Here is a 26,903-nt window from a genome sequence, read left to right on the forward strand (position 1 = left end):
TCTCATGCCACAGCCTCCCCTGTAGCTGGGATTACAGACGTGTGCCACCACACCCGACTAATTTTTGTATTTTTAGTAGAGATGGGGTGTTTCACCATGTTGGCCAGGCTGGTGTTCAAACTCCTGACCTCAAGTGATCCACCTGCCTCAGCCTCCCAAAGTGCTGGGATTACAGTCATAAGTCACCGCACCAAGCCGACCCTCAGAGAAAGTATTTTTAAAGTACCAAAATTCATTGAGTACTTTTTAAAAAACACCTTCTATCTGTACAGTTCTCAATTTGTTCTAATATTGCTCTCTTGACCTCAGTGAGGGTCTTTATGACTATTATTTTGAATTCCCTGTTGGGAAAATCACATATCTGTACTTAACTGAGGTTGCTTTCTGGAGATGTCTTGTTCATTTATCAGGAATTTCATTTTTTCATTGTCATTGATGCTGTGTGTTGGTTTGAGTGAATTAGATTAAAAAAATATATATACTACCTCTCCCTATCTCGTCAGACTGGCCTTGTATAGGAGAAGGATCTCACCAGTCTGACTGGCCAACGATTTTTAAGGTGCCTCTCAAATCTGTGTGTTTGTCCAGACTACTGTCTGTTTTGGCGGCCTCTAGAGCTTAAGATATGCCATGTCCTGTTGGTACCACAAGACTGTAAAGGTGGAACACATCAGACTCTCTTGATATGTAGCTAGAAGGGTTGGAGGGTGGGCTATGTGTTTCAATTCCTTCTGTCTTCACAGTGAAGCTGAGCACAGTCATTTACCGCTCACTTTTTCTGCACTAAGCCAGGTAGAGAATCTGTGACAAATGCCTGTACTCACATTTAGGCTGTATCCTCCAATCCTGGGGAGATAACTCCTGAAGTGGGCCCATTGTACCTCTACCTCTTCATTTTCTGTGGTTTAAGTCCACTCAGGAATGTGAAGCCCTGTCAATTTCTAGAGCTAGTTCACTAAGGAGACAGGTGGGAGCTATGGAAGGTGCGGCACTTGGTGTCTGACCAAACTTTTTCCAGGAAGTACGGGTAGGCTTAGATTTATTACTGGGGTGAGCCAGAGCAAAGGCTCATGTGCTGAGCTCTGGCTGCTGGAAGGCTATTACATGCTCGCCCTGTTAGCTCCCTGATGGAAGTCATTAGATGGCAGGTCATCAGGTAGCATTGGAAGTGTGTGCTGTAAGCCCCTTCTGGACAAAAAAATGGGAGTTGCACATTCCCAACTTTTTTCTGCACTCCTCCAAGGGGATGTAGCTCCTGGAAGTGTTTGTAAACCCATTTAAGACCACATCTTTGTTCTGTGATATAGGAAGACTAGAATATTCCTAGTCCCTTCTGCTCCCAGAGCTAAGAGGTTTAGGATGGAGTCCTCTGGGAGGCAGGGGTAAAAGTTGGGCGTTCAACGCATGGTATAAACCCCATCTGGGGAGAAATGAGGAGCTGCACTCTTAGAGCACCTTCTCATCACTGCTCCTAAGGGAAGAAGCCGCTGGAAGTACCTACAAGTCCATATAAAACTGCCACTTTTCTCTACGGTCTAGATAGACACTCATATACTTCGTCCCCTCTGCTCCCAGAAGTGGGAGGTTTAGGATGCGGTTCCTCGAGTGGAAGCTATAAAAGTTGGGGAGCTCAATGTGTGGACAAACTCCTTCCAGAGGATATTATTAGACCTGGAGTTATTGCTGGGATGAGTCATGGGAGGAGGCTCAGAGGTAACAGCCTGTTTCTTAGGCTGCCAGCTGGCCTAATGTGTGTCTCCCCCTCTAACTCCCTGTTGCATATTGGTTAGAACCCAGGCCGCCAAGTAGCCTCCAGAAATGTGTCATAAACCCCTTCTAGGTAGAAACTGGGCTGCATTTTTTAAGCCCCTTGTCAGAACTGCTCCAGGCGATGAAGGCCCTGGAAGGTTTGAGCACTTGTGTCAAACCGAGGCTTCTTTCCCATGGTCTAGAGACTCCCAAATGTCTAAAGCTCTCCACTCCCAGACTTGGTAAATTAAGAGCCAATCCATGGGGAACCTAGAGTTAGGGCACTATGTGTGAGGTCCAAACCCTTCTCTCCACGGGAGAGGTTAGGTGGTGGGGATTCCTGTCCTGATTTCATGAAGCAGTGCTCAGCTTTTCCTACCTACCCGCTGTGGATGTTTTCTCAGTTGCCTGGCGGGTAGGAGTGTCTCAACTTGTATGACTTTCTCTCAGAGGGAACTGACCTGCAAATCAAGTATTTGGAGGGAGAGTCAGGAGCTTCCTACTCTGACATTGCAGATGTCACGTTGCTGACGTCCTGCTCAACTTGCATTTGGTATAGCAACATCCTTCAAAGAAAATTATCCAACTGACCCATACTAATCTTTAAAGTTTTTTCTTTTCTTAAAGTTTTAAGATGACAGAAATCAATTTTCCAAAATTGCTTAAACTCCTTACCTATAGGATACATATTAGATCATTCTTTGAAATGCTTATTGAAAAATAAAATGATGCTAAGAAATTACTGCTGGGTTTACCTTGGGGTGCAGTTTCCAGCATGCCGTTGCTGACACCTTCTGGAATAAACCTCCACTGGAAAACTGAGTGATCAGCCCCTCCTGTGCTCAACACCCACTGAAAGTCATGGGACCAGCGGACGTTTGTGACATGTGCAGAATGGCCCACATACTTTCTAAATTTGGCTCCTGAAAGAATATTTTTTGAGAGGATTAGTTACGAAAAAGGAAGAGTTCATTAGTTTAAAACAACCCCCCTCCTGTTCATGTTAAGGAGCAAAATCTTTAAATGTATCTGAAAATGAAGTTCAGTCTTACATATTGTAACAAATAAGCAAATGCTTCAAAAGGTATCTCAATTATTCCAATATGCAGTAAGCTAAAAATAGGTCTTAAAATTTAAGCCCTGTGGCTAAAGACACATCTGAACCTGTTCCAAATAATGCCTACTGCTTCACGGATTCTGAAAATAAATGATAGAGAACGAACATCTTACACATTCTTATTTAAATACAAGATAAAACAGGCAATCCTTTGCAACAGGGAAACAAAATAATTCTATGGAAATAAAATTACTGTTTAGAGTCATGTAGACATAGAGTTTCGAGAATCATTTTTTCCTCCTTAAATTGATTGCTTTACTCAGTGAACACTAACCCCAGGTAGTGAGTGCAATAGAAAAAGCTACTTGAAGTGATATTTGTGGTTGAACTACAGTAGTAAAGCCTTCAGCATATGCTCAATACACAGCAGCATCGAGGCACTCGAGTAATAAGCAGGGTCCATCTTACATGGAGGCCTGGAACCCCAAAGTCCACAGGGATTTCAAGAGGTCAAACACCCCAACTTCTCTTCAAAAACATTCTATTTCTTACAGTTTCTCAAATGAAATCCCTTTTATTAGGGTTGGGGGAGGCCATCTGTTCAACTACCACATGTTTAAATTTCACATGTCCACTGGAGAGGCAATGATTTGTAAGAAGGTGAAAATTACTGCTACATGTCATGCTCATACATTTTTTGAGAGCATGCTCTGACCAGGTAAGCCCCATTATATTAGGGGCTCTGAAAAAAATTACGGGAATTCTGCTGCAGAAGGGAAAGGAAGCATTGGGTCTCAAAAGCAAACTTGCCTACTTCGAACAGTTACCTAAATCGGTTTGGTAATAAAGTCAAACTGGCTCCAACTAAGGTGAGTTGGAAATGTTGGCTGATGATTGAGTAATTGGGGAGCAGGGTATATGCTTCCCATCTCTCTTTAGATCTTAACGTGTTGGCCTCTTCTTTGCTTCCTTGACCTTTATACCTTCCTCACAGATCAATTAGCCTATCTCTTTGTAGAGGTTTAAAAATATGTCCACAAATTCTCTGATGCAAAATGAACAGAATATGGCAAAAGTGAAGGTAACATCTAAGAGGAGGTTATAAAAGGTACTGCAGATTCTTCCTTGCTGTCTCTCTTGGATCTCTATATGCCATGTCATAAGCACACTGGAGCAATCTATGGAGAGGCTCATGTAGCAGGAACTGAGGCCTCCTGCCAAGAGCCACATGAGTGAGCCATCTTGGAAGAAGTGAATCCTCTGGCCTTGGTCTAGCCTTCACATGACTGCAACCTCACGAGAGACCCTGAATTGGAATCACCCAGCTGTGCTTCTTGGGAAACCTTGACTCACAAAAACCATGATATAATAAGTGTTTGTGCATTTACACTTTTAAGTTTGGAGGATAACTGGTTATGCAGCAATAGATAATTAGTATAGCCTTTGTAGTCTGGAACTAGAATCTGCAAAAGCATTAGTGTCATTAATACTTAGGCCTTATCTCTGTGATCTTTTCTTTCTGCCCTCTCTCCCCCGCTCACTCACTCTGCTCCAGGCACACTGGTCTCTTTGCTATTCCCCAAACATGCTAGGTATTCTCTGCTTCTAGGCCTTTGCTATTTCCTCTGTCTGAAGTGCTCTCTCCCTAGATATCTGAACGGCTGGATCCTTCATTCTCCTTCAGGTTCTAAGTCAAATAAAACCGTAACAGCAAGCCCCTCTTTGACCAACTTATTTAGAACACTACACTGCCCAACTCCAGCATTCTCTGCTCCCACTGTTTGCTTTCTTTTTCTTCATAGCATTTCTCACAATCAAATTATGTTTATATTTTCTTGCATATTAACTGTGGACCTTCAGTAGAACAAAAGTTCCATGAGGGCAGGGATTTGTGCTTGTTTTCCTCACTGGCCTATCTCCATCCCCTAGAACAGCATTTAACAAACACTTCTTGAATAAACGAAAAGGCTTTCCTCGGGACACTGAATGACTCCACCAGACCTCCCTTTGTCCTCTGCACCACAGGAGGGCTCAGCCTCAGCTCTCATCTCTTCTCTATCAACCTCCTCCCTTGTGGCTTTAAAGTGCTGTCAATTTGACTGCCAAGTGCTCATCTCCGGTCCCGAAGTCTCCCTGGAGCACTGACAGCTGTGTGCCATGTCCACCTGGATGCCCAATACGGACCCCTAACTTACAACAGGGAAAACAGACCGAGACGTTTCCCTTCCCCTTATGTGTACTCCCAGAGACAAACATCTTTTTTCTCATTTTCCCAGCTCTGTAAATGCTGCTACCACTCACCCCAATGCTCAAGTCTGAAACTTAGAAGTCATCCTTGATTACTTTCTTTCCCTCTATTCTCATATCCAATCCATCTGTAAGACCCTCAGCTCTGCCTTGAAACTGTTTCCTAAGCCTGACCACCTCTCTGTATCTCTTCCTAATACCTTTGTCCAAGCCACATCATCTCCTACCTGGACTCTTGCAATAACTTCTCTACTTGAAACCTCCCTTTTCCTAACCATTCCACAAAATATCAAAACAGTCTCAAAAACTTAGATTGGTTATATCACTCCATGTAAAACCGTCCATAGTTTTTCACTGCACTTGGAAGACGACTCTGATTTCTAGTAGTGGCCAGGGGGCCCTTTACGACACAGCCCTGTCACCCTATCCAGTGTCACGGTACACAATTCTTCCGCTTGTGCACTATGTTCTAGCCACACTGGCCTTCCTGTCCCTGCACTGCATCGAGCTTATCCATGACATATGGAAGGCCAGCACTGGCCCGTCCAAGATCCAAGATCCAAGATTTCCACAACTCAAGTCTTAACATTCAGGACACTCATCATGGGAGGTGGCTGTGCAAGCCACCTCTATGTCTATAAGCCATGTGTCATAAAATGTACAACACAAGTCCATTTGCTATGAGGACACGGATACTTTCATGGGTTGCTGAGGTATAATGCAAAGAAGGAATGGAACGGGTGCACCAGGTGGAACACGGAGAGCCTCTGAGTCTCCCCTTGGAGTAGGGGTGAGTACCAAGGCTATTAGGACATGGCAAATGTCATTGAGCAAGACCTTGGATTTTACATCATTTCAGGGTCTGTGTGGTGATGGTCAAACAGGATATAGTCTAAGTGGTATCAGAGAAAGCTGTCAGTATTGATCCTAATTATTTTAAGATGTGAAAACTGTCAAAATGAGAAAAACAAATTGGTTTGGCTACGTAAACATAATACCAGTAGCAGTCATTTTCATTAACTGCAGAACACTTATATCTAATTACTGTGCAACTGAATGTTAAACACACATAATTGCAAACAAGTCAAATTAAGTTGGTTGGGAGTTTTTAAAAATCACAATGGAAAACAATAATGTTTGGTCATTTCCCACAACTGCTCATGGTCATCAGCACCTGTTCATACCTGGCTGTTTACAGGTTCAAAACGTACGGGGAATACTTGTCGCTTGTCACCTAAATTATAGACAGATACATCCCACCAACTGCAATTAGTCCCATCAACAATTCCCTCTCTTTTATTCACTTCCTCACTAGTTTTGGCACAAAAAGGACACAAAAGCCTGAATGTCTCAGAGGCAAATTATAAAATTTATAAGCCATGTGTCATGAAAAGTAAAACACAAGTCCATTTGCTATGACGACATGCATGCGTTTGTGGGTTGTGGAGGTGAGTTTTGCAACTCTCACCCACTGTCATCTGGCTGTCCATCTCTCCTCATTCATGCAGATGCCCTCTGTGTGCCATTATCCAAAGAGCTGTTTTTTATGTAATGGTGACTCATTTTGACAGCACTACTCCCCCTCTCTAACATAGTTTGGATATGTGTCCTTGTTCAAACCTCATGTTGAACTGTAATCCCCAGAACGGGAGGTGGGGCCTGGTATAAGGTAACTGGATTATGGGGGTGAATTTCTCATGAATGGGTTAGCATCATTCTCTTGGTGCTGTCCTCATAACAGTGAACAAATTTTCACGGGATCTGGTTGTTTAAAAGCGTGGGGCACCCTCCTCTAGCTCCCTCTTGCTCCTGCTCTGGCCATATGATGTGCCTTCTCCCCCTCACCTTCTGCTGTGATGGTAAGTTTCCTGAGGTGCCCCCAGATGCCGAGCAAATGCCAGCATCATGCTTCCTGTACAACCTACAGAACCGTGAGCCAATTAAACCTCTTTTCTTTATAAATTACAAAGTCTCAGGTACTTTTTTACAGCAATGTAAGAATAGACTAACACAACACACCCTTTCTGTTCTAATAATAGATTCACATTTCCATTGCTATTTTCCAGACCCAAGCACACCTTACAAGACTTAGGATATATAGGATATCAATTCTCATTGAGTTATGTTTATTCTCAAGTTCTGACACTGGAGACCAGTAGTGTTGCCACTGACCCCAATGTTGTTTCCTCTCAATTCTGAATTCCCAGATAATTTCTTAGAGGCCTAACTTGCCCCTTGCAAGTATACGACTCAATCTAACAAGCTATGCCCTGTTACTCAAAGGGCTCTTGTGGGGAAAAAGAAGAGTATGAACTGCGCATGTTGAGGTAATTCTGTGCCTTGCGCATTTTAAACGGATGGTCATTTTGTGATGTTTCGGCGATGGTGTCTTGCTATGCATTTTATGTTCCATTTGTCCCATAATTGTCACTGCTTCAAAGCTGCCAGTTAGCTGAAAATGACTTTCTGATTGCATTTTTCAATCCCTTTCTGTGCTTAATCTAAAAATTGTTCAAGTGGAAGAGTTTTCAGGCAGTAGCATGTCCCTGTTGATTACTTTTCTAAGATCAGATTTTCAGGCACAGTTGAGGAGTCTCAGAAGAGCCTGAATATGGCTTTGCCTAAACTTGCAAAGGAAGAAGAGGTCATTACACAGTTAATTCATCACCTTCTACAAAGCTTGAGCGTGCCACATAATTGAAGTCAAACAATTTTAACAAAACAAAACAACAACAAAACACGAGGGCAAAAGAGGGTTGTTTTGAATCAAACTTCTCTCAAAAATTTCACCAGTTATGTAAACCTACTTTGTAAAATTACTGCTATGACGAGAGGTTCATAAACTATTATCACCACAACAACCGTGGTCAGATTTTAATTATGTCTGAAAGGATTTCCTTTGCTTTTCCATGTATAAGCACAATAGCTCTGAATCATAAAAGAATTTTAGTTACAACATTTTAACGGACTATATATAAACTATGAATATTTACATAAATATCACTTGTTTGAAACATGAAACAAGGCTTACAAATCGCAATATGGTAAGAACTCTATTAGCAAATTCTGACTTAAATTTGCAAAACTGCATATCTTAGGATGTCAAAAGTAGAAGACATCAACAACACAATCTATTTAAAATTATTTAAGAGTAAATATGGGCCGGGCGTGGTGGCTCATGCCTGTAATCTCAGCACTTCGGGAGGCCGAGACGGGCGGATCACCAGGTCAGGAGATTGAGACCATCCTGGCTAACACAGTGAAACCCCGTCTCTACTAAAGAACACAAAAAATTAGCTGGGTGTAGTGGCGAGCGCCTATAGTCCCAGCTACTCGGGAAGCTGAGGCAGGAGAATGGCGTGAACCCAGGAGGCGGAGGTTGCAGTGAGCCAAGATCATGCTACTGCACTCCAGCCTGGGCGACAGAGCAAGACTCCGTCTCAAAAATAAAAAAAATAAAAAAAAGAGAGTAAATATGAATATACAAGATAAAATAAACAGTGTACTGGAATAGACACCAGGAAGATCAGCCTTAATTGTACTATATTCAATTTAGAGTAAATCTTTATGAAATGAAACATCTCTTTTGGCCTTACCTCTCTTGAGACAAGGAAATCTAAACAATTTAACAAGTCCAAAATCATCTCCAGACACCAACACTGAGCTGTTGTAATTCGCATCCACTGAGTTGATGTCAGTAACCTCAGTGTATTTGGGCCAAATTCCACTCACTTCAGGGCCTTTCACACATGTCCAGGAAGCCCAAGGAATTCCTTTAATTTCTTCTTTACTTGTTAAAGACTTCCCCGCTGAAAATAATCAATATTAACATTACATTTAAATAAAAAGCTTATTCTAATTTATTCATTTTTTATAAAGATCTGAAACTTTAAAAAAAGTTTGTAGATAAAGAAAACTACATGTTCTAATCTCTTTATTCCATTTGTGATTTTTTTTCTTTTTTGCATGGTTTAAAGAAAGCCCATACTCAAAACTCAGACATAAAAAGAAAATGATGAAACATTCAGGTGATGCATCCCTAAATATCCTGACCTGATCGCTACACAAATTCTATGCATGTCACAATATTTTACATGTACCCATAATATATAAATGTATGAAAAAATTTAAAAAGAAAATGATTATCATACTAAATGTAATGTCTCAAGCTACTAACAATGACTTAATTACCTAGATACAGATGGTATTATGCTTTGTATTATTAATGAAAAGACTTATCATGTATTATCATGTTTAGTCACCAATGCTTTGCCAGGTTTTAAAAACTTAGCCAAAGTCCATCCTGAGCTTCTATTTTTCATAATTTAAGGATGCTCAGAAGTGATGTTTTAAAAATTCAGGCTCAGTAGATTAATGAAAAAAATTAGTGAATATTATTTAAATTTGTAAGTACTAGACACTGAAAATCTACAAGATTATGATGAAATAAAATGTAATTCACTGGGGAAAATAATCCCAACCATTGTGCTGGGTATATTCCCAAATGTGGACAGCCCAGTACCCAGTTCCCACCATAGCAGGTCAGGGATGTTCCCCCGAGAGCATGCAGAGGAGGAAACAAACATACATTTGGGTAAGTGTCTAGCTACACACAATTTTAAAACTCAAAATCAAAGCAATTAAGCATATTACCTAATTTCTCTCTCAAAATAAATATTTTCAAAATAAAGAATCAGTGAGAATAAATGCCCTTATATAACACTGGTGCATTATCAAACTGGCACCTTAAAATTCTGGACTGTAACACAGCATTACATAAAAGTTCATTAAAGAGACAACAAAATAAAAACGTTTGTAGTTGCAACACAGTCTTTGACCTAGTGTTCTTGCCTTGGAGAATACAGTCCTAGGAAGTAACTCAGGAGAAGAAATTCCACCGGTACAAAGGCATTTGGAATTCCAACAACTGGACCAACAAAGAAACTAGAAATAAGCTCAAATACCCAATAATAGGAGAGTGATGAAGTAAATTATGATGCCACCCCTGAACAGGATGCTATTTTGTTATTGCAAATGATAAACACGTGTTTAATATTTTTTCACATACAAAAATATATTAAAAAGTAATATCAAGCAAAGAAAAACAAAGAAATACATACCTCATCAATGGTGCACTGAAGAATTTGATAAGGCAGAGTCTTATCTATGACATTTATTTTGGTATTATACAAACTAAATGTTAGTAAATGAGTATTATGTAAGTCAGATGAATCTCTTATAAAAGTTATGGTAGGGTCACAAAAATAGCATTTAAAAAATCCCAGTGGGCACATTTCACCAAATAACCAATAAGAGATTCCAATTATGAAGAACACAGATCCGGACTAAAACAATCAAAGTAAATAAGGACTATGATCCTCAAATCTTTGAAGACTTAAATCTTGAAATGTTGTGTTGGAGTTCTAAGCTGATCTCAGAGTTTCTAATTCTCCCAGGGCCATTCCTTGTAAAGTTTCAATAGACTGTTCTTTTCTATTCTGGCAGAAACCAGTTTTCCTAATGATAATGTAGCCGACTATCCCTGGGTATCTGTGTTACGATGGGAGTATTATTGCCTGACAAGCTGAAACCCATGGATGATACCTCCATTTCATTTTCATTCATTTCCAACCCTGCTGCAGAACTGTGCGTTCAAGGCACTGACAGAAGCATTATGATTATTTTGCATTATCACCATTTATTCAACTTTTTAGGTACATATTAATGAACAATGAAATGGGCAAAGAACAGGAAGAAAGAAGAAATAATAGATAAAGCAAAAGACTTGGTTAATGAACTAAACAGGTCACGAACATCCAAATACTTGAAAGTTGGTTCTACAGTTGTTTCAGATTTTCTCTATTTTAAAAATTTATGACATACTTAAAGCATACAGAAAATTATACAGACTACTATAGTGTACAAGTGTTGTACCACACAGCTTCAAAACATCTTAACACTACGTCTTTATCACAGTAGAATTTTAAAGAAAATGTTTCTGTAATCCCAGCACTTTGGGAGGCCGAGACGGGTGGATCACAATGTCAGGAGATCGAGACCATCCTGGCTAACACGATGACACCCCATCTCTACTAAAAAATACAAAAAATTAGCCGGGCATGGTGGCGGGCGCCTGTAGTCCCAGCTACAGGCTGGGGAATGGCGTGAACCCGAGAGGCGGAGCTTGCAGTGAGCTGAGATCCGGCCACTGCGCTCCAGCCTGGGTGACAGAGTGAGACTCTGTCTCAAAAAAAAAAAAAAAAGAAAGAAAGAAAATGTTTCAGAGTTAAAATTCATTGGGCTGTTTTTCTAAATTTATTTATTTTTATCATTTATTTATTTATTTATTTTAGAGATGGAGTCTCACTCCGTTGCCCAGGCTGGAGTGCAGTGGTGCGATCTCAGCTCGCTGCAACCTCCACTTCCCGGATTCAAGCAATTCTGCTGCCTTAGCCTCCCAAGTAGCTGGAATTACAGGTGCCCGCCATCATGCCTGGCTAATTTTTTTGTATTTTTAGCAGAGATGGGGCTTCACCATGTTGGCCAGGTTAGTTTCGAACTCCTGACCTCAAGTGATTCACCCACCACAGCCTCCAAAAGTGCTAGGATTACAGGCATGAGCCACCATGCCTGGCCCCACTGGGTTATTCTTTCCAAGATCATCTCTGCTTCTCAGGGTAACCAACACCCTGAATGAGGTATCTGTCATTCCCACGCATTGTTAAAACATTTACTACATATGTATATGGTCATTAACAACACAGAATTTTTTCATGTGCTAAAAGTTTATATAAATGACCATACATTCTATATATCATTCTACAACTTTCTTTTGTCTGCTCAGCATATTTTTGAGATATATCCATACTGATGCAAGTAGCTCTAGTTTAATTTTTTCAAGTTCTTTGAAGTATTCCATTATGTGACTACACCACATTTAACTTAACTCTCCTCATGCTGATCAACATTTAGGCATTGTGTCTCATTTTTGGCTATTACAAACACTGCTAGAACAAACATCCTTGTGCACATGCCTTGGTGCATGTTCTCACCAGCAGTATACGTGGTTTCATTTCCCCTCTTCTCGCCATCAGACTTTTGCCAATCTAAATAGTGTAAAATGGTACTTTACTGTTGTTTTAATTATCATTTCCCTGATTCCTAGTTGTTTATTGGTTATTTGAGATTTGCCTATTTTTCTAGTTTTTTTTTCCCCTTGCCCTTATCCTTAGGCATTCTTTGTATATTCTAGATATATATCTTTTGTCCATTATAACAATGGCAAGAATTTATGCCTAGTCTATGCCTTGTCTGTAAATTTCATTCATGGTCTCCCTTATTGTGCACTAATTTTTAGTTTAACATGTTCTAACTCATCAACCTTTCCTTTGAGTGTTTGTGATTTGTGATCTTGTGACAGAAAACATTCCTTGCCCTGAGGTGGTGGGGGGCTTTCCAGCAAAAACCAGAAAACCTGCTTTACAAATTCGAAAACAGCCATGACACTTGTCCTGTATTTGCTTCACCTGGTTCAAAATTTTGCTTTTCAGAAACATCCAAGGCCTCCACATGACTTACATGGCATTTTGTAGAACAATCGTTCTCCTGCACCATCATTAGTTTGTAAGTATTTACTATCCAAGGACCAGTCAATGTGCGTGATGAAACTAAGGGACTTGCTGCATTCTCCAATTTTCTTATACCTCTGGGCAACAGCATAGACATCTACTGGGCCATCATTGGATCCCACTGCAAGGTAAGAACCATCTGGAGAAAATTTCATTTCATGAATGACTTCTTTTCGATCTTTGATGTGAACTACTTCTGTCATATCTCTGTAAGAATAAAAAGCAAAATGATAAGCAGCAAATCCACAAGCAGAAAATCCAAGTTTTAAAATATATGTGTCAGAAAAAGAAGTGTGTTGAAAGAGAACCAAACCTGCAGGAATTAAAGGATTAACTTTTGAGGAAATGTATAAAATGGTATTATTTAAGATTTATGGCATTTTAGGAAATAGGAAAATAACAAACTGTTTAAATGATATTTTGGGCTTCCAAAGTAAAAACAAAAAATTTAATAAAGTGCATATTTGTGATGAAGAGAGGTTGATTAATGGGTACAAACCACAGTTTGACAGAAGAAGTAAGATCTAGCATTTGATAGATCAGTGGAGTAACTATAGGTTATAATAATCTATCATATATTTCCAAATTGGAGAAAATAATTCAAATGTCTCTAGCATAAAAAAAAAATATTTAAAGGGATGGATAGCCCAATTACATTGATCTGATCTTCACAAACTATATGAATGTATGCAATTACATGTACCCTGAAAATATGTGTATTACATATCAATTTTTAAAGTTTATAAAAGAAATGCATATTTGCTTTCATGTTTAACAACGTATTATTTTTCCCTAAAATTTTTGTTTCAAAAGTTGGGGTTTGTCAAATTGTTTTAAAAATACGCCATGGAGAAAGGTAGAATATATCAAGGTTAACATAAACAAATCATCTTTTTTATACTTTAAGAAACTAGTGACTGTTAAGCTTGATACTTGTCACAAAAAGAGCAAGTCAAAAAAGCAGCTGAAGAAAATTACCTTTTTAAATGTTAAATTGTGATGTAATCATTTAAAACATTTCAGTCATGAATACAGTGAGTCAATGGAATATTTTGTTTTGTTTCTGACCAGATTCTTTTAAGAATTTCTGCTCACATTTGAAAGCTCACTGGGGTTGTTTTCTTCCTACAACTGTGAGACAGGATTATGACGACTAGCAGGTCCCCTGAGCCAGTAAAGATGGCTTCATCAACTCCAAAAAAACTGAATGCATAAAGAATTCCAAATAACCGTTCTACATAACAGTCCCTCATACCTGCTATCATTTATTAATAGCATTATAGTGTACTATAATGTCATAAAATAAGTGCCTGGAAATATGTGTGTGTTTGTGTTAGGAGGCTTGAGAAGTCCATCAAAAAAGAAATCTGGTAGTGAGAATGTAGTATAATAAACTGTGCTAAGACCATTCTCCAATCAAAGCTATGGAGAATTCTCTGTGCAAAGCGGGCAATATTTAATTTACAGCTGTATTTCTTTTCTGTAATTACAAAGCATGCGAGTCCAGAGAACAACAAATGCATTCAGAGGAATTACAAGGGTGGGTCATAATTTTCTCCAGTAAAAATTATATAGGATGTTAGTAAATAGGAAATATTCCATTTTAATATCAATTACGGGTAGAGAAATCTTTTACTAAAGCTCACCTCTAAACATCTGGTGCTGCTGGATGCTGCTTTACTCTTTCTTCCTCTTTTCTTGGCTTACTACAAAGCCCACAGTCTTTTATCTGAAACCCTTGGAATTAGATGTGCTTGGGAATTCATTATTCATTAGATTTTAGAAAGATTCATATACAATATATCATGTAACATCCCCACTGGGGGCTGGGGCAGCAATCTGTATTAAACACAGTAATTTTGCAGCAAGTCACATGATGCATGATTATTCCTACTAAGAGAGTACTAGATTATAAGCAACCTCACATCAGTTTGCTGGGTTAGACTATGCTGCCAAATTATCAAATAATTTTGTATTTTCAGAGTGTTAGGACTTTGGAATTACAGACAGGGAATCATAGATCTACAGTATTCCTACTTGAATGGGTAAATGGATTTTTCCTAAGGTCCTGGCATGTATTAACCAGGAAAATTGTAACATTTAACACAAGAGCATTTCTAAATACCATTTCAACATCAGTACGTGCCTGACTCGGAGAACAATGAAAGAGCCGTCCTTCATGCCCAAGGCCAGCTGAGATCCGTCGGGGCTGAAAGCTACACTGCGAACCGCCTCCTCCATGTTACAGCGGGCGATCAAGGCATGATCGGCCAGGCTCCACAGCCTAGGCACAAGAACGAAGTCAAAACAAAACAAAACCAACTTCCCATGGTCATCGGCCAGCCCAAGGCAAGAAGGCCTGCTCACCACACCAACAGAAACAAGAAAAGACAAGAACTTCACACCACAGCCCTTCATCATGGCCTGTCAGAGAGTCTGGAAAGGTGTTTTAGTGCATCTTTGGGTCATTTTCATTATTTGAAGGAAACCAACACAAATTATAAAATGAGATAACATTTCCAAAGATTTTGAGATTCACAGAACAAAAAAAAAAAAAAAAAAAAAATTAAAGCTGGGCATGATGGCTCATGCCTGTAATCCCAGCACTTTGAGAGGCCATGGCAGGAGGATCACTTGAGCCCAGGAGTTCAAGACTAGTCTGGGCAATATAATGAGACACAGACTCTACAAAAAATGCAAAAATTAACTGGATGTGGTAGTGCATGCCTGCAGTCCCAAGTACTTGGGGGGCACAAGCAGGAGGATCACTTGAGTCCAGAAGTTCAAGGCTGATCCTGCCACTGCACTCCAGCATGGGTGACGTACAAGGCCCTGTCTCCCCCCACCAAAAAAAAAACAATATTACTTCATACAAAATATTACTTTCACTTCGGAAATTAAAAGTTGTCCTTTATGTATACCAAGGGTTGTTCATCACACACACATGTTAAAAAGTACTTATAGGATAAGATGCCATTATTATTAGCTTTTTAAAAAGTACGCACCAAACACAGTGGTTCATGCCTATAATCCCAGCACTTTGGGAGGCCATGGCAGGAAAGATCACTTGAGCTCAGGAGTTCGAGACCAGCCTGAGCAACGTAGTGAGACTCTAGCTCTACAAAAAATTTAAAAAATAGCTGGGTGTAGTGAGGCATGCCTGTAATCCCAGCAACTTGGGAGGCTGAGGTGGGAAAATAGCTTGAGCCTAGGAGTTCGAGGTTGCAGTGAGCTATGATGACACTACTACACTCCAGCCTGGGAAATAAGAGCAAGGCCCTGCCTAAAAAAAAAAATCATATATCAATACATATCTCTCTCTCAATATAAATATATATCAACATAAATATATATCTCTCAATATAAATATATATCTACATATCAGTATACATAATCAATGTAACTATACATGTATGTAAATATATAGAAGTGCTTTCTGGTAACAGTTATTTCAGCACACACAGATTGAAATATATGTTGCATTTGTTGGCCTTCCTAGGAAGAAAATGTGTCCGAGATGAAGAAGAGCGAATGATATCCCCGCTGTTGCTCCTCACAAGCTCCCTGGGCGCCCAAGTGAATGGGTCCACTTTTATGGGGGTGGACACTTCACAGGACTCCTGGCCAGTGAGCACCGTCACTGCTGGAGAAGTGGCAAACAAGGGGCAAGTGCAGCTCAAACACAGCTTTCAGCATGCGTTCCCATCTCCACACCACCTAAATCCAGGCACCCCAAAGTGAGTGAACCCGAATGAAACATCTGAAGATACAAATAAGGCTTTACATGTTGGTTGCAATTGTGGTATCTGACTTCCATCAATTAGTGCTTTTCTAAGGATAATCTTCTCTTAACACAAACTAGTGTCTGGCAGACTGAGCTCTGCAACAGATAGACAAGAATAAGTCACACGCAGCACGGTTTCTCTCAAAGCATTCCGCCATCAGAAGGGATGGGGCACATCCCTTATGATGCTGAGCTGCACAGTAAATAGCTTACTAGTCCTTAGGCAGCCTGTACTGTGCAGCCTTGAGCTGAGTACGTTTTTTTTGTTTGTTTGTTTTTTCTTTTTTTTTTTGAGACGGAGTCTCACTCTGTCGCCCAGGCTGGAGTGCAGTGGCGCGATCTCGGCTCACTGCAAGCTCCGCTTCCCAGGTTCACGCCATTCTCCCGCCTCAGCCTCCTGAGTAGCTGGGACTACAGGCGCCCACCACCACGCCCAGCAAATTTTTCTGTATTTTTAGTAGAGATGGGGTTTCACCGTGTTAGCGAGGATGGTCTCGATCTCCTGACTTCGTGATCCACCCGCCTCAGCCTTCCAAAGTGCTGGGATTACAGGCGTGAGCCACTGCACCCAGCCACGTTCTTTTGTTTCTTTTTTTGAGACACAGTCTCGCTCTGTCGTCCAGACTGGAGTGCAGTGGCGCGATCTCGGCTCACCACAAGCTCCGCCGCCCGGGTTCACGCCGTTCTCCTGCCTCAGCCTCCCAAGTAGGTGGGACTACAGGCGCTCACCACCACGCCCGGCTAATTTTTTTTTGAGTATTTTTAGTAGAGACGGGGTTTCACCTCGTGATCTGCCCGTCTTGGCTTCCCAAAGTGCTGGGATTACAGGCGTGAGCTACCCTGACCTGCCCAAGCTGAGTAGGTTCTCAATACCTCATCCATTATGCATGATCTCGTGCTGTTTCAACCTTGTACTATTTTAAGCAATGTAACCCTTGCTTTACTAGTAAAGAAACCATCACTCAGTAAATGGTACTATCCTTCTAAAGTCACTATGCTTATCTTTCTCCAGAAATTATGACTTTCAGCCTTCCTAAATTTTAATACTTTGTATAAAAATGCATTACAGATTCTAGTCAAATTAATGGCTAAAGAGAATAAGATTCTGGCAGTCAGGGCTCCTCAGGGATGTTTGCAATTCTGAGACTCAACAATTGCTAAAATATAAAAGTGAAGGACTTCCTTGAAATCACTTCTTCTGGATGGGTATGAATGAGTTTCACAGGTGTCTGAATAAGTGGTAAAACTCAAGACTAAGAGAAAGAGAAAAACAGAAAAGGAGGAAGTGAGTAAAGTGAAGTATAAACCAAATAACCATTTATGCCACACAAGGAGACAACAATAGTTGTTTTAGCTGTTCTGATTTTTAGATCAATGAGGTTTTCATGCTTGGTAGAGATGGAAAAAATAGAATGAATGACTACACTAACTGTATTTTAATTAGACTCATAAACATACAAAATAAGGGAGGTGGGAAGTAGTGAGCTTTAGTCCAGTTTACATTGTTCTATTTGAGCCATTAAAACCCAGAGGCAGTAGCCATTCAATCGATTGATCAGTCTGTTCCTCTCACACTCTCCCTCTTTCTGGCCTGTTTGTCATTGATCATATCTAAAGCTCAGCATTAAGTAATAAAATACTGAAATTGGGGTAATATTCCACATCTCAAACCTTTAAGTTGTATGTTCATTCCTTTAATAGGTACAAAAATACTGGAATCATAAGTCATTGTGCTCGTTTTAGCCAGTGCGCTCTCAAAAGAATAAAATGATCCACAGCAAGAAAGCTGGAGGCTCTGAGTAAACTATTTTCTGAGGCCCCATGATTCTTTGACATGATGATGTGGTTCAAAATTTCATCTGAGACTTTAAAAAAAAATAATAGTTTACTCATGCGCTAAAGACAATTTTGAGAATCAGAATTTAAGTTCTAATGATGATGAATGAGAGAGTCTCTAACCAAATAGTACAATCTCCATGCAGCCCCTGCAGAAGACCAAAGGCACGAGGGGACAATATGGTTTCATCACAGATGAGTGTGCTTAGCTCGTAAATCTTCAAATAGAAAGAACTGGAAGCCAGCCTCACCAGTATTCAAGTATTTTTCACTTCTAAAAATCATTTCCATGGTTTAAGATGCAGCCAAGAAAGACAATAGCAGCAGCAAAATGCCAAAAACCCACTTGTTGGGCTAAAGGTCTTAACGTTTCATTTGGAAACTGTGTGGTTCTATTCTGCACTTTATCCTTCTATTAATAAGCAAATTTGGGAAAATAAATCCGTCTCAAGTCAGAGAGGTGACAGCAGTGGGGCCTCACCTGACAGAGCGGTCATCGCTGCCTGTCACAGCCAGAGGTTTCTTGGGGTGCAGGGCCAGAGCCCAGAGCTCACCCTCGCAGTGGCCCTGCAGGATCAACATCGGCTTGTCTCGCTCTCGCACAATCACTTCAAATATCTCACTGTCCTGGGTCCCTGCTAGAAGGCGGTCTGCTTTCCAGCACACGCTCCGGATAGAGAGGCCTGACAAAAATAAGTAAAACAGAAGCAAATCTTCACGCTATTCATACACACACAAAACCTAAAGTAAATGCCCTTTAACCAAGATAGCATCAAATGTGACACATCTTAAGGACTCCTGGAGGCAGAGAATCAACGCTGCCACCATTCTGTGTTATTTTATTATTATTTTTGAGATGGAGTCTTGCTGTCACCCAGACTGTAGTGCAGTGGCGTGATCTCTGCTCTCCACAGCCTCCGCCTCCCGGGTTCATGCCATTCTCCTACCTCAGCCTCCCGAGTAGCGGGGACTACAGGTGCTCACCACCACGCCCAGCTAATTTTTGTATTTTTAGTGGAGATGGGGTTTCACCGTGTTAGCCAGGATGGTCTCGATCTCCTGACCTCATGATCTACCTGCCTCGGCCTCCCAAAGTGCTGGGATTACAGGCATCAGCCATCACGTCTGGCCCATTCTGTGTTATTTTCTTACAAGTGTTGGATGTTTCCTCCACCCCTTGTGATCTAGTCTGTCAAAGAGCGGCTGCTTTTCCTAGACTTAGGATACCTATGTGTTTCTACAGCAGGATTGTTTGTTTTTATTTTTTAGAGACAGGGTCTCACTCTGTTGCCCAGGCTGGAGTATGGTAGCACAATAGCTCACTGAAGCCTCAACTTCCTAGGCTCAAAGTGATCCTCCTGCCTCACCCTCCCAAGTAGCTGGGACTACAGCTGTGCAACACCATGCCTAGGCTAATTTTCTTCTTTTTTGTAGAGATGAGGTCTTGCTCTGTGTTGCCCAGGCTGGTCTTCAACAGTAGAATATATTTTAAATACTATATCTTAAAGTATGTATAAGATGATAAATTGGTCTTTATGAAAACCTAACCTTCAGAATAATGCCCTTCTGATTTGCTATGAAAGATGAATCAGTTCAACCTTTAGGAAAAACACTGTGTTAAAATTATATGTAGGTGATACTACAGAACAGATTATTACCATATTAAACAAGTTTAATACATATTTGATAAGAATCTAGATATATCCTATGGAATAAACAGATGCATCGTGTCTCAGAAATATGCAAATGAAACTCCAATTTCAGTCTCAAAATACCATCAAACATTTATCAATGAAAATACTATTCTTCACCGACTTAATTTATGGAATCTTCTCCAAAAGCCTCTTCTCCAAAAGCATAGTACTCCTTTAAAGTCCACACTTCCATCTCAGTAGTACTATTTCATCCTCCCTAGGCAGGTCCTCACTTGCCTGGTCTCAATCTCTTGGATTTTTTTGCAATCTGTTCCGTTCCTTACCGGGTTTGTTGTTTGTTTAGGCAGCGAATTTTCTAATCTGAATTAGAAATACCGAAGCAGTACCACTTTCCTAACTACTTTAAAACAAGGCCAGGATGTGATGGGCTCCCTGCTGCCTCCCCAGCAGGCACTGTGTCTCTGGGATAGAAAGTACCAGAAGCTCGAGGACCCAGGCTCTACTCCTGCTCTAGGCCCAGCTGGCTAGACACAGGAATGTTTCCTCCTTGCTGGGGACCAGTTTTTCTCCCCTTAAGATGTAGACTATAATTATGGTGACTATGTAACCTGTCATTCCAATTAGAATGCCTTTAAGAGCTTCTAAAACTAAATTTACACAATATTTTAAAGTACTTGACTAAGGAATAGCTTTCCTATGTTGAAAGACCTACTAAATAGTTCTATCAAAATATTTTCAATTATAAAAGTCTAAAAACTGTTTACTGCAAAATTAAAAATCTGGGGCAGAGAGATGAATAGGCAGAGTGATGAACAGGCAGAGTATGGAGGATTTTTAGGGCAGGGAAACTATCCTGTGGGATACTATAATGGTAGAGACATGTCATTACACATTTGTCAAAACCCACAGAACGTACACCACCAAGAGCGAACTCTAACGTGAACTACGGCCTCTGGGTGATAATGACATGTCAAGGTAGATTCACCCCCTGGAACAAATATACCACTCTGGTGGGGGACACTGATACTGAGGGAAGCTATGTATGTGTGTTGTGGGTAGGAAGGGGTATATGGTAAGTCTCTATACATTCTCAATTTTGTTCTGAACCTAAACTGCCCTAAAAAACAAAGTCTATTAAAAAAAAATGGCCAGGCATGGTGGTTCATGCCTGTAATCCCAACACTTTGGGAGGCTAAGGCAGGCAGATCGCTTGAGGCCAGAAGCTTGAGACCAGCCTGGCCAACATGGTGAAACCTCGTCTCTACTAAAAATAGAAAAATTAGCTGGACGTGGTGGCATGCACCTGTATTCCCAGCTACCCAGGTGGCTGAGGCACGAGAATGGCATGAGTCTGGGAGGCGGAGGTTGCAGTGACCTGAGATTGCGCCATTGTACTCCAGCCTGGGCAACAGAGCAAGATTGTCTTTTAAAAAAAAAAAAAAAAAAAAAAAAAAAACCCAAGACAAATACTAAGCCAGTTGGGAAGCTGGGACAACAGAAGGGGTAATTTGGGGTATATGGACACCCTAACTATAATCTTCATCTTAATCACCTCACTGTGGTCTTGAGAGGATCCAATGAGATAATGCATTTATTAAGAGAAAGTAGTTTTTCAAGGCATAAGGCTTTCAACAAATACATGAGATAACTGTCCTTATTCCTTGCTCTGAATTCACTGCTACAGGTCTTGAAATGGCGGGAGAAAGCACACAGGCAGATGCATTATTCCCGCCGGGAGAAGTACAGACACCTTGGCAACACTAGTTCAGGATCAATTACTTGAAATCCTCCACTGCAAACATCAGGATGGGCTTTCAAGGATGGGAAGGGCAGATATATGGTAAAAGCAGTCAGGATGTCATTGCAAGCTGACAGGGCATGCAGCTCAGCTGCAGAGAACCATACGGCCTTGCTCCCACAATCCTGTTGCCACTGGCTCCCCTCTTTGTCCTGATCTCTTTCCTACCCTTTTTGGGGTTTCATTACCACTCATGAGTCAACATATTCCCGTTTCCTCCCTGGTGTTTTTCTCAGTTCCTGCAGGGGATTGGCAGGAGGGGCTGAATTAGTTGTCTCCCCAGCAGGCCTTGCATCATCTAGTTTTATTACACAAAGGGTTTAATGCTTTGCTCTTCGCCATCATCAGGAAAGGAGAGTCGGTGGTATTTCAACATCAGCAAAAAACAATCTACTTTTACTGTATTTATTGTCTGCTTCCTCTCAGTAGAATAGAAAGGTCTGTGAAGAGAGTTTTATCAGTTTTATTTACTGCTATATCCTCAGTATCTGGGCACAGTGACTGTCACGTTGTAGACACTCAATAAAGAATTACTGAGCAAATGAAATAAAACATCAGAATCAAACATTTGAGTCCTTGGAGATGCCAAGAAATAAAAGATACTACCCCTGTTACTCAGTAAGAACATTCAAAGAACGGATATATTCATTCCTTTATTCCAGAAATTTTCATTCAGCACTACTCTGTGCCTGACACTGGAGCTTAATAGTGAACAAGACAGGCTCCTGCCCTAATGAAGATTACATTTTAAAAAGGGCCAAACATATGTAAGCAGATATCCATGCATCAAAAACCAACTAAAGTGATGCAAATGTGTATGTGTACCTATATACACATACACTGTATACACACATAGACATATACATTACATCTAAGTGATATGTTATATATTTTAACTGTCATTAAATATTCAGATCATAGCCCTTTTATAATGCCATTGATTGTTTTAAAGACAATGGCCCTTTTCCAGGCAGGCCTGGAATCCATGGATTCACTGTAAGCATGAACACACCCATTCTCCCAAGGCCTCCAACAGCATGTCTGGTCTCTCAAGGCCAAATGACTTGAATTCCTCCCTAGGACCCGAAGCTATATTTGGTCAAGCATACATTTATGCTTTATTACAGAAAGGGTTTAATGCTGTACTCTTCAGCATTATCAGGAAGGAAAGAGTTAATGATATTCCAACATGAGCAAAAACTAAATAAACTACTTTTTTACTGTATTTATTGTCCTGCTATTTTTTAACCTTATTTGGGGGAACAAATTCATCAAGGAAAAAAGATTATTATAACCACCCATGACTTGGAATTAAATATTGACATTCAATATATAGCTATATATCCTCTCTTTAAAAAAAGTTTAAGAGGCTCAGAAACAAAGACGAACCTTCCAACTCAGTCCAGACTAATGAACCAGTCAAGTCACACGGCACTCAGTGTTTTTCAGACCACATCCAGGGAGCTCTTGCATTCCTCAGAGGAGTGCCAAGGTCCTGGCAAGGAGAGAGCCAGGAAATTGGACAGCAAGAGGCGGGAGTCTGAGGATCCCACTGCTGTATTTGCCTCGGCACCTCACCATCTCCGATTTCATTTGAAAAAGGGTTCATTTGAAAAAGGGTTCCACTGAACTAACCAACGTAAGGGCGAAGCTTAGCAAGGATTATTTCTGGCTACATATGGGTGGAAGGGAAGAGAACCAGAGAAGGAGTTGCTACATTTTCATTGCTTGCAATATCAACTTTATGAGCTGTGAACATTTTCTCTCAGAAAGCAACTGGGTCTCTCCATAAGTACTCAGTTCTTTAAACACATCAATTGTCTTTTGTCACATCAGACAAGTCAACCTCACGGGATATGTCCACCAGGCGATATGTACAATACCAGGTCACTCTCATTCCTAAGATAACCATTTTAAAAAGGAAGACATCGGTGGGTCAAAAGCCATATTCATGTTTCCTAATAACATCCCATTTCCATCCTTTTTAAACCTAATTGTTCTTCCACATGCAAGAGTGGTAAAGAGAACCACACAGTCTCTTCTGGGAACCTTCTGGTGAGACCTTGGTGAATGGCACAAAGTTCTGGCATTAATTCAATTCTCCTGTCTATCCAGGCTTAGTTTTTTACTTCTGACACAAACCCAGAGAACAGAAAGGTAATCATGATGTCCCAGTTGGGCTGGCCAAGGCAATGAAGCTGTCTTATACTCCTTTATATTCTGCTCTGGGAGTCAGAGAAACATAAGCTAGTATTTGGAATATGGTTACAAACCCAACAGTAGTTAAGAGAAACAGGAGAAACCATCCTAATCATTTAAAACCACAGAAGTTCTCTTTTCTGGAGAAATACACATCATTGTTACTTTTGACGGTATAAACTGAAGGCGTTTTACCACACAGATGAGGTGTCCACATTTGGACACCATGCCCTGTGCCACTTGTGATGAGAAACGTGGAACTTGGGCCTGTGCTTGGTACAGAGAGTCAGCAGATGGCAGTAGAGAGCAAACCACCCATCTAAACCAAAAAATCCTTTAATGCCAAGACCAAATTCTCACCAGTCCGTGGCCCTGATTTTATATTCAGACCAAAGAATATAGACAGCATCCTTTCAAACCCCTCTGCTATAGTCCTGAAGCTTGGCCATGGGGAGCTCTAGTCTGTATCAAATCAGACCTCATTACTAAGGGACATTGCTTATTTTCTACCACGAGTTTATTTTCAACAGTTAAAGATATTAACTGGATTTATATACCAGCCTTTCCCAGCTGCATGACATGGTAAGATATTTAGTCATTCATATTGCTAGTTCCTCCATCTGTAAAGTGGAGATATTAGCACTCACACTTCATAGCATTGTGAGAACTCAATGCAACAACACTTGAGCCAGTGTCTGGCACTGAGGAATGAATCAATATGTTATGCTATTATTTTAACCCACAGGGTTTTGTGCCAGGATCTTTTTAAGTTTACATCTCAGCACAGAACAACTTGCTGTACGTGCGGTCACATCCGAGCCCTGTAAGGTGGCAGTGCCAGGAACTATGAAGTGTCCCATGGACCTTTCCTAGAGTCTTACTCTGCCTTATGTTACAACTTAGTTTTTGTCATTTGCTATAATTTTGATCTGCTGCCACTGCAGACTCGCAGAGGAAAAGGCTATGTTCCAGTACACAAAGAGAACAAATCATTTGGGGAAGAAAATGGCCTTTTCTCCCAATTATTTGGTCCAAAAGGGGAAAACTGAAAGCAGGGAGAGACTAGTACTTAATAGTGTTCTTAAAACCCGTGTTCCAAGGCCTGATATGGTAAAGGGCCAGGCACAGTTGTTCCCAACCCTCGGTGTACACCAGAATCCACAGAGAGAGCATTTAAAAGATACAGACGCTTGCGCCCCTCCCAGATATTCCTCCCAGTTGGTCTGGAGCAGACCAAGACTTCATTACTTTTAATTCCCCAGGGCTGAGAACCACCGCCTGCTCAAGCCGTTCTCCAGCTAGTATGTTCTCGCACGTCAGACTGTTGAAAATTCAGAGTGCCCCGCAGGTCCCCAGCTGATTCTAACGCCGTGGTTCTTCAGTCACATGCTGACAAACTCTACCCCACTGGATGGGAAAGCCCAAGGACGATGAGCAAATGACGACGAAGACAGTGTCATCTCCAAGAAGTTGACTTTAACAAGCAAGCCCTGCAGGTGGGCAGTAAGGATCCTCACCAACATAACCGAGCCCTGTGCCCGTGAATGCTTGTGCGTGCTTAGAAGGTGGTGTCATCATTAACCCCATGGACATCGCCGGGCCCTCGATGGGGCTAGTAAATACATGCTGAACTGATGAGGAAATGACAGTATAGAAAGTTTGTGTTACTTGCCTCAAGTCACAGAGCAAGCAATAGGGGAAAAAAAATGAGGATTCAGGCAGTACAAGTGTGGCATTAATACCCTTCCCCACAAAGTTATTTCCTGTCTCTGTGAATGTATGCCCCGGACATAGTACTGAAGGTGAAACAAGACAAGGTTGTAGCTGTCCCCTGTAAACCTAACTTTATTAAGGATGCAAAACCAGGGAATGCCTTGAGTGCGAGAGGTAAAAGGTAGTAAGAACAAGAGAGAGAGGAACAGTAATTTCACCCAGACTTAAGAGGGAGTATTGGGAGAGGATGTGGAAAAGACAGCAGAGGCCTTCAAAGCCCCCTGCCCTTGCAGCCCCTCAGGAAGGGGTGGCTGAGGCCACGTAGGGAGCCTGGAGCCTGGGCACAGGAGCTCTAGGCCTTGTGGGGGCTTCTGATGTTCTAACGGTAATGCTGAAGACAGACTTTGGAAATGTGAAAGAAATGCAGGAGGAAAGACATACATCTCCCCAGGGATTCATAAACACCGATGATTTCAGAGCCCGGAACCAAACAGAAGTGTGGGGCCCCTTGCTGAAAAATGATTAAGAATTCCAAGGAAGTGACAGCAAAGCATGCAACCAACCACAGGGCCCTTGTGAGCATGGGGCCCATGTGACTGCCCAGATCTCAGCCTGAGAAGCCTCCCTGCAGGGGACCCCCAGGGGAGTTTGAGGATTAAATGGGATCCTGTGTGTAGAGCATGTACCACAAAGGCCACCACAGAGTGGGCATTCAGCACTGGTCCTGAGCTGGAAGAGTTGCAGGGCTGGGGCTGCAGGTCATCCTCGGTGCGGACTGCCTATGACCTGCTGCTCCTATTCACAAAGGCTCCCTGCCTGAGAATCTCCAGCAGAATTCATATGGAAGGTTTCTTTTTACAAAATCTCTGCTTATTTCAAAACCCACTCCACAGGATTCAAAATCCTATAGCCACAGGAACTGTGAAAGATCCACAAAGCCCAGTGAGACATCAGAAGATGAGAACACACAGCCAAGCCCATGGCCTTCCACCAAGGGAGGGAACCCATCCAGGCTAGCTTTTACATAAGGCTGGCTCAGGAGGGGTATTTACAGAGGAATTACTACACAGCAAGCCAGGCCAGCAGCCCAGACACCATGTCACACATGGAACCTGAGCACACAACGCCACCACGTCTCCTGGCTGCCAATCCATCTCCAGCTCCTGAGGCACGGGCCTCTGCAGTGTTCCTCCACCTTCTCAGCAGAACAGTGAGGCTGAAGGACATGCCCAAAGAA

The 26,903-nt window shown here is 41.3% G+C and overlaps 1 protein-coding gene and 1 non-coding gene across 5 annotated transcripts in view; both read right to left on the minus strand.

Annotated features, from left to right (window-relative positions):
* The window catches only part of EML6 (EMAP like 6), a 256,852-nt gene that overhangs the window by 111,792 nt on the left and 118,157 nt on the right, over nt 1–26,903 (minus strand). For 3 of the 4 annotated variants that reach the window (XM_050754620.1, XM_050754621.1, XM_050754623.1), the window contains 5 exons: nt 18,783–18,984; nt 14,828–14,965; nt 12,632–12,888; nt 8,650–8,862; nt 2,505–2,672 (listed from right to left, as the gene is read on the minus strand). In XM_050754620.1, the coding sequence (XP_050610577.1) occupies nt 2,505–2,672; nt 8,650–8,862; nt 12,632–12,888; nt 14,828–14,965; nt 18,783–18,984 (978 nt within the window). The other variant, XM_050754622.1, reaches the window with a different exon arrangement.
* On the minus strand, nt 12,500–12,561 carry LOC126934529 (U7 small nuclear RNA). Its single transcript, XR_007718994.1, has one exon. It is a non-coding gene; the product is annotated as a U7 small nuclear RNA (small nuclear RNA).

Source organism: Macaca thibetana, chromosome 13 (genome assembly GCF_024542745.1).
Source record: "Macaca thibetana thibetana isolate TM-01 chromosome 13, ASM2454274v1, whole genome shotgun sequence".
Classification (NCBI taxonomy): domain Eukaryota; kingdom Metazoa; phylum Chordata; class Mammalia; order Primates; family Cercopithecidae; genus Macaca; species Macaca thibetana.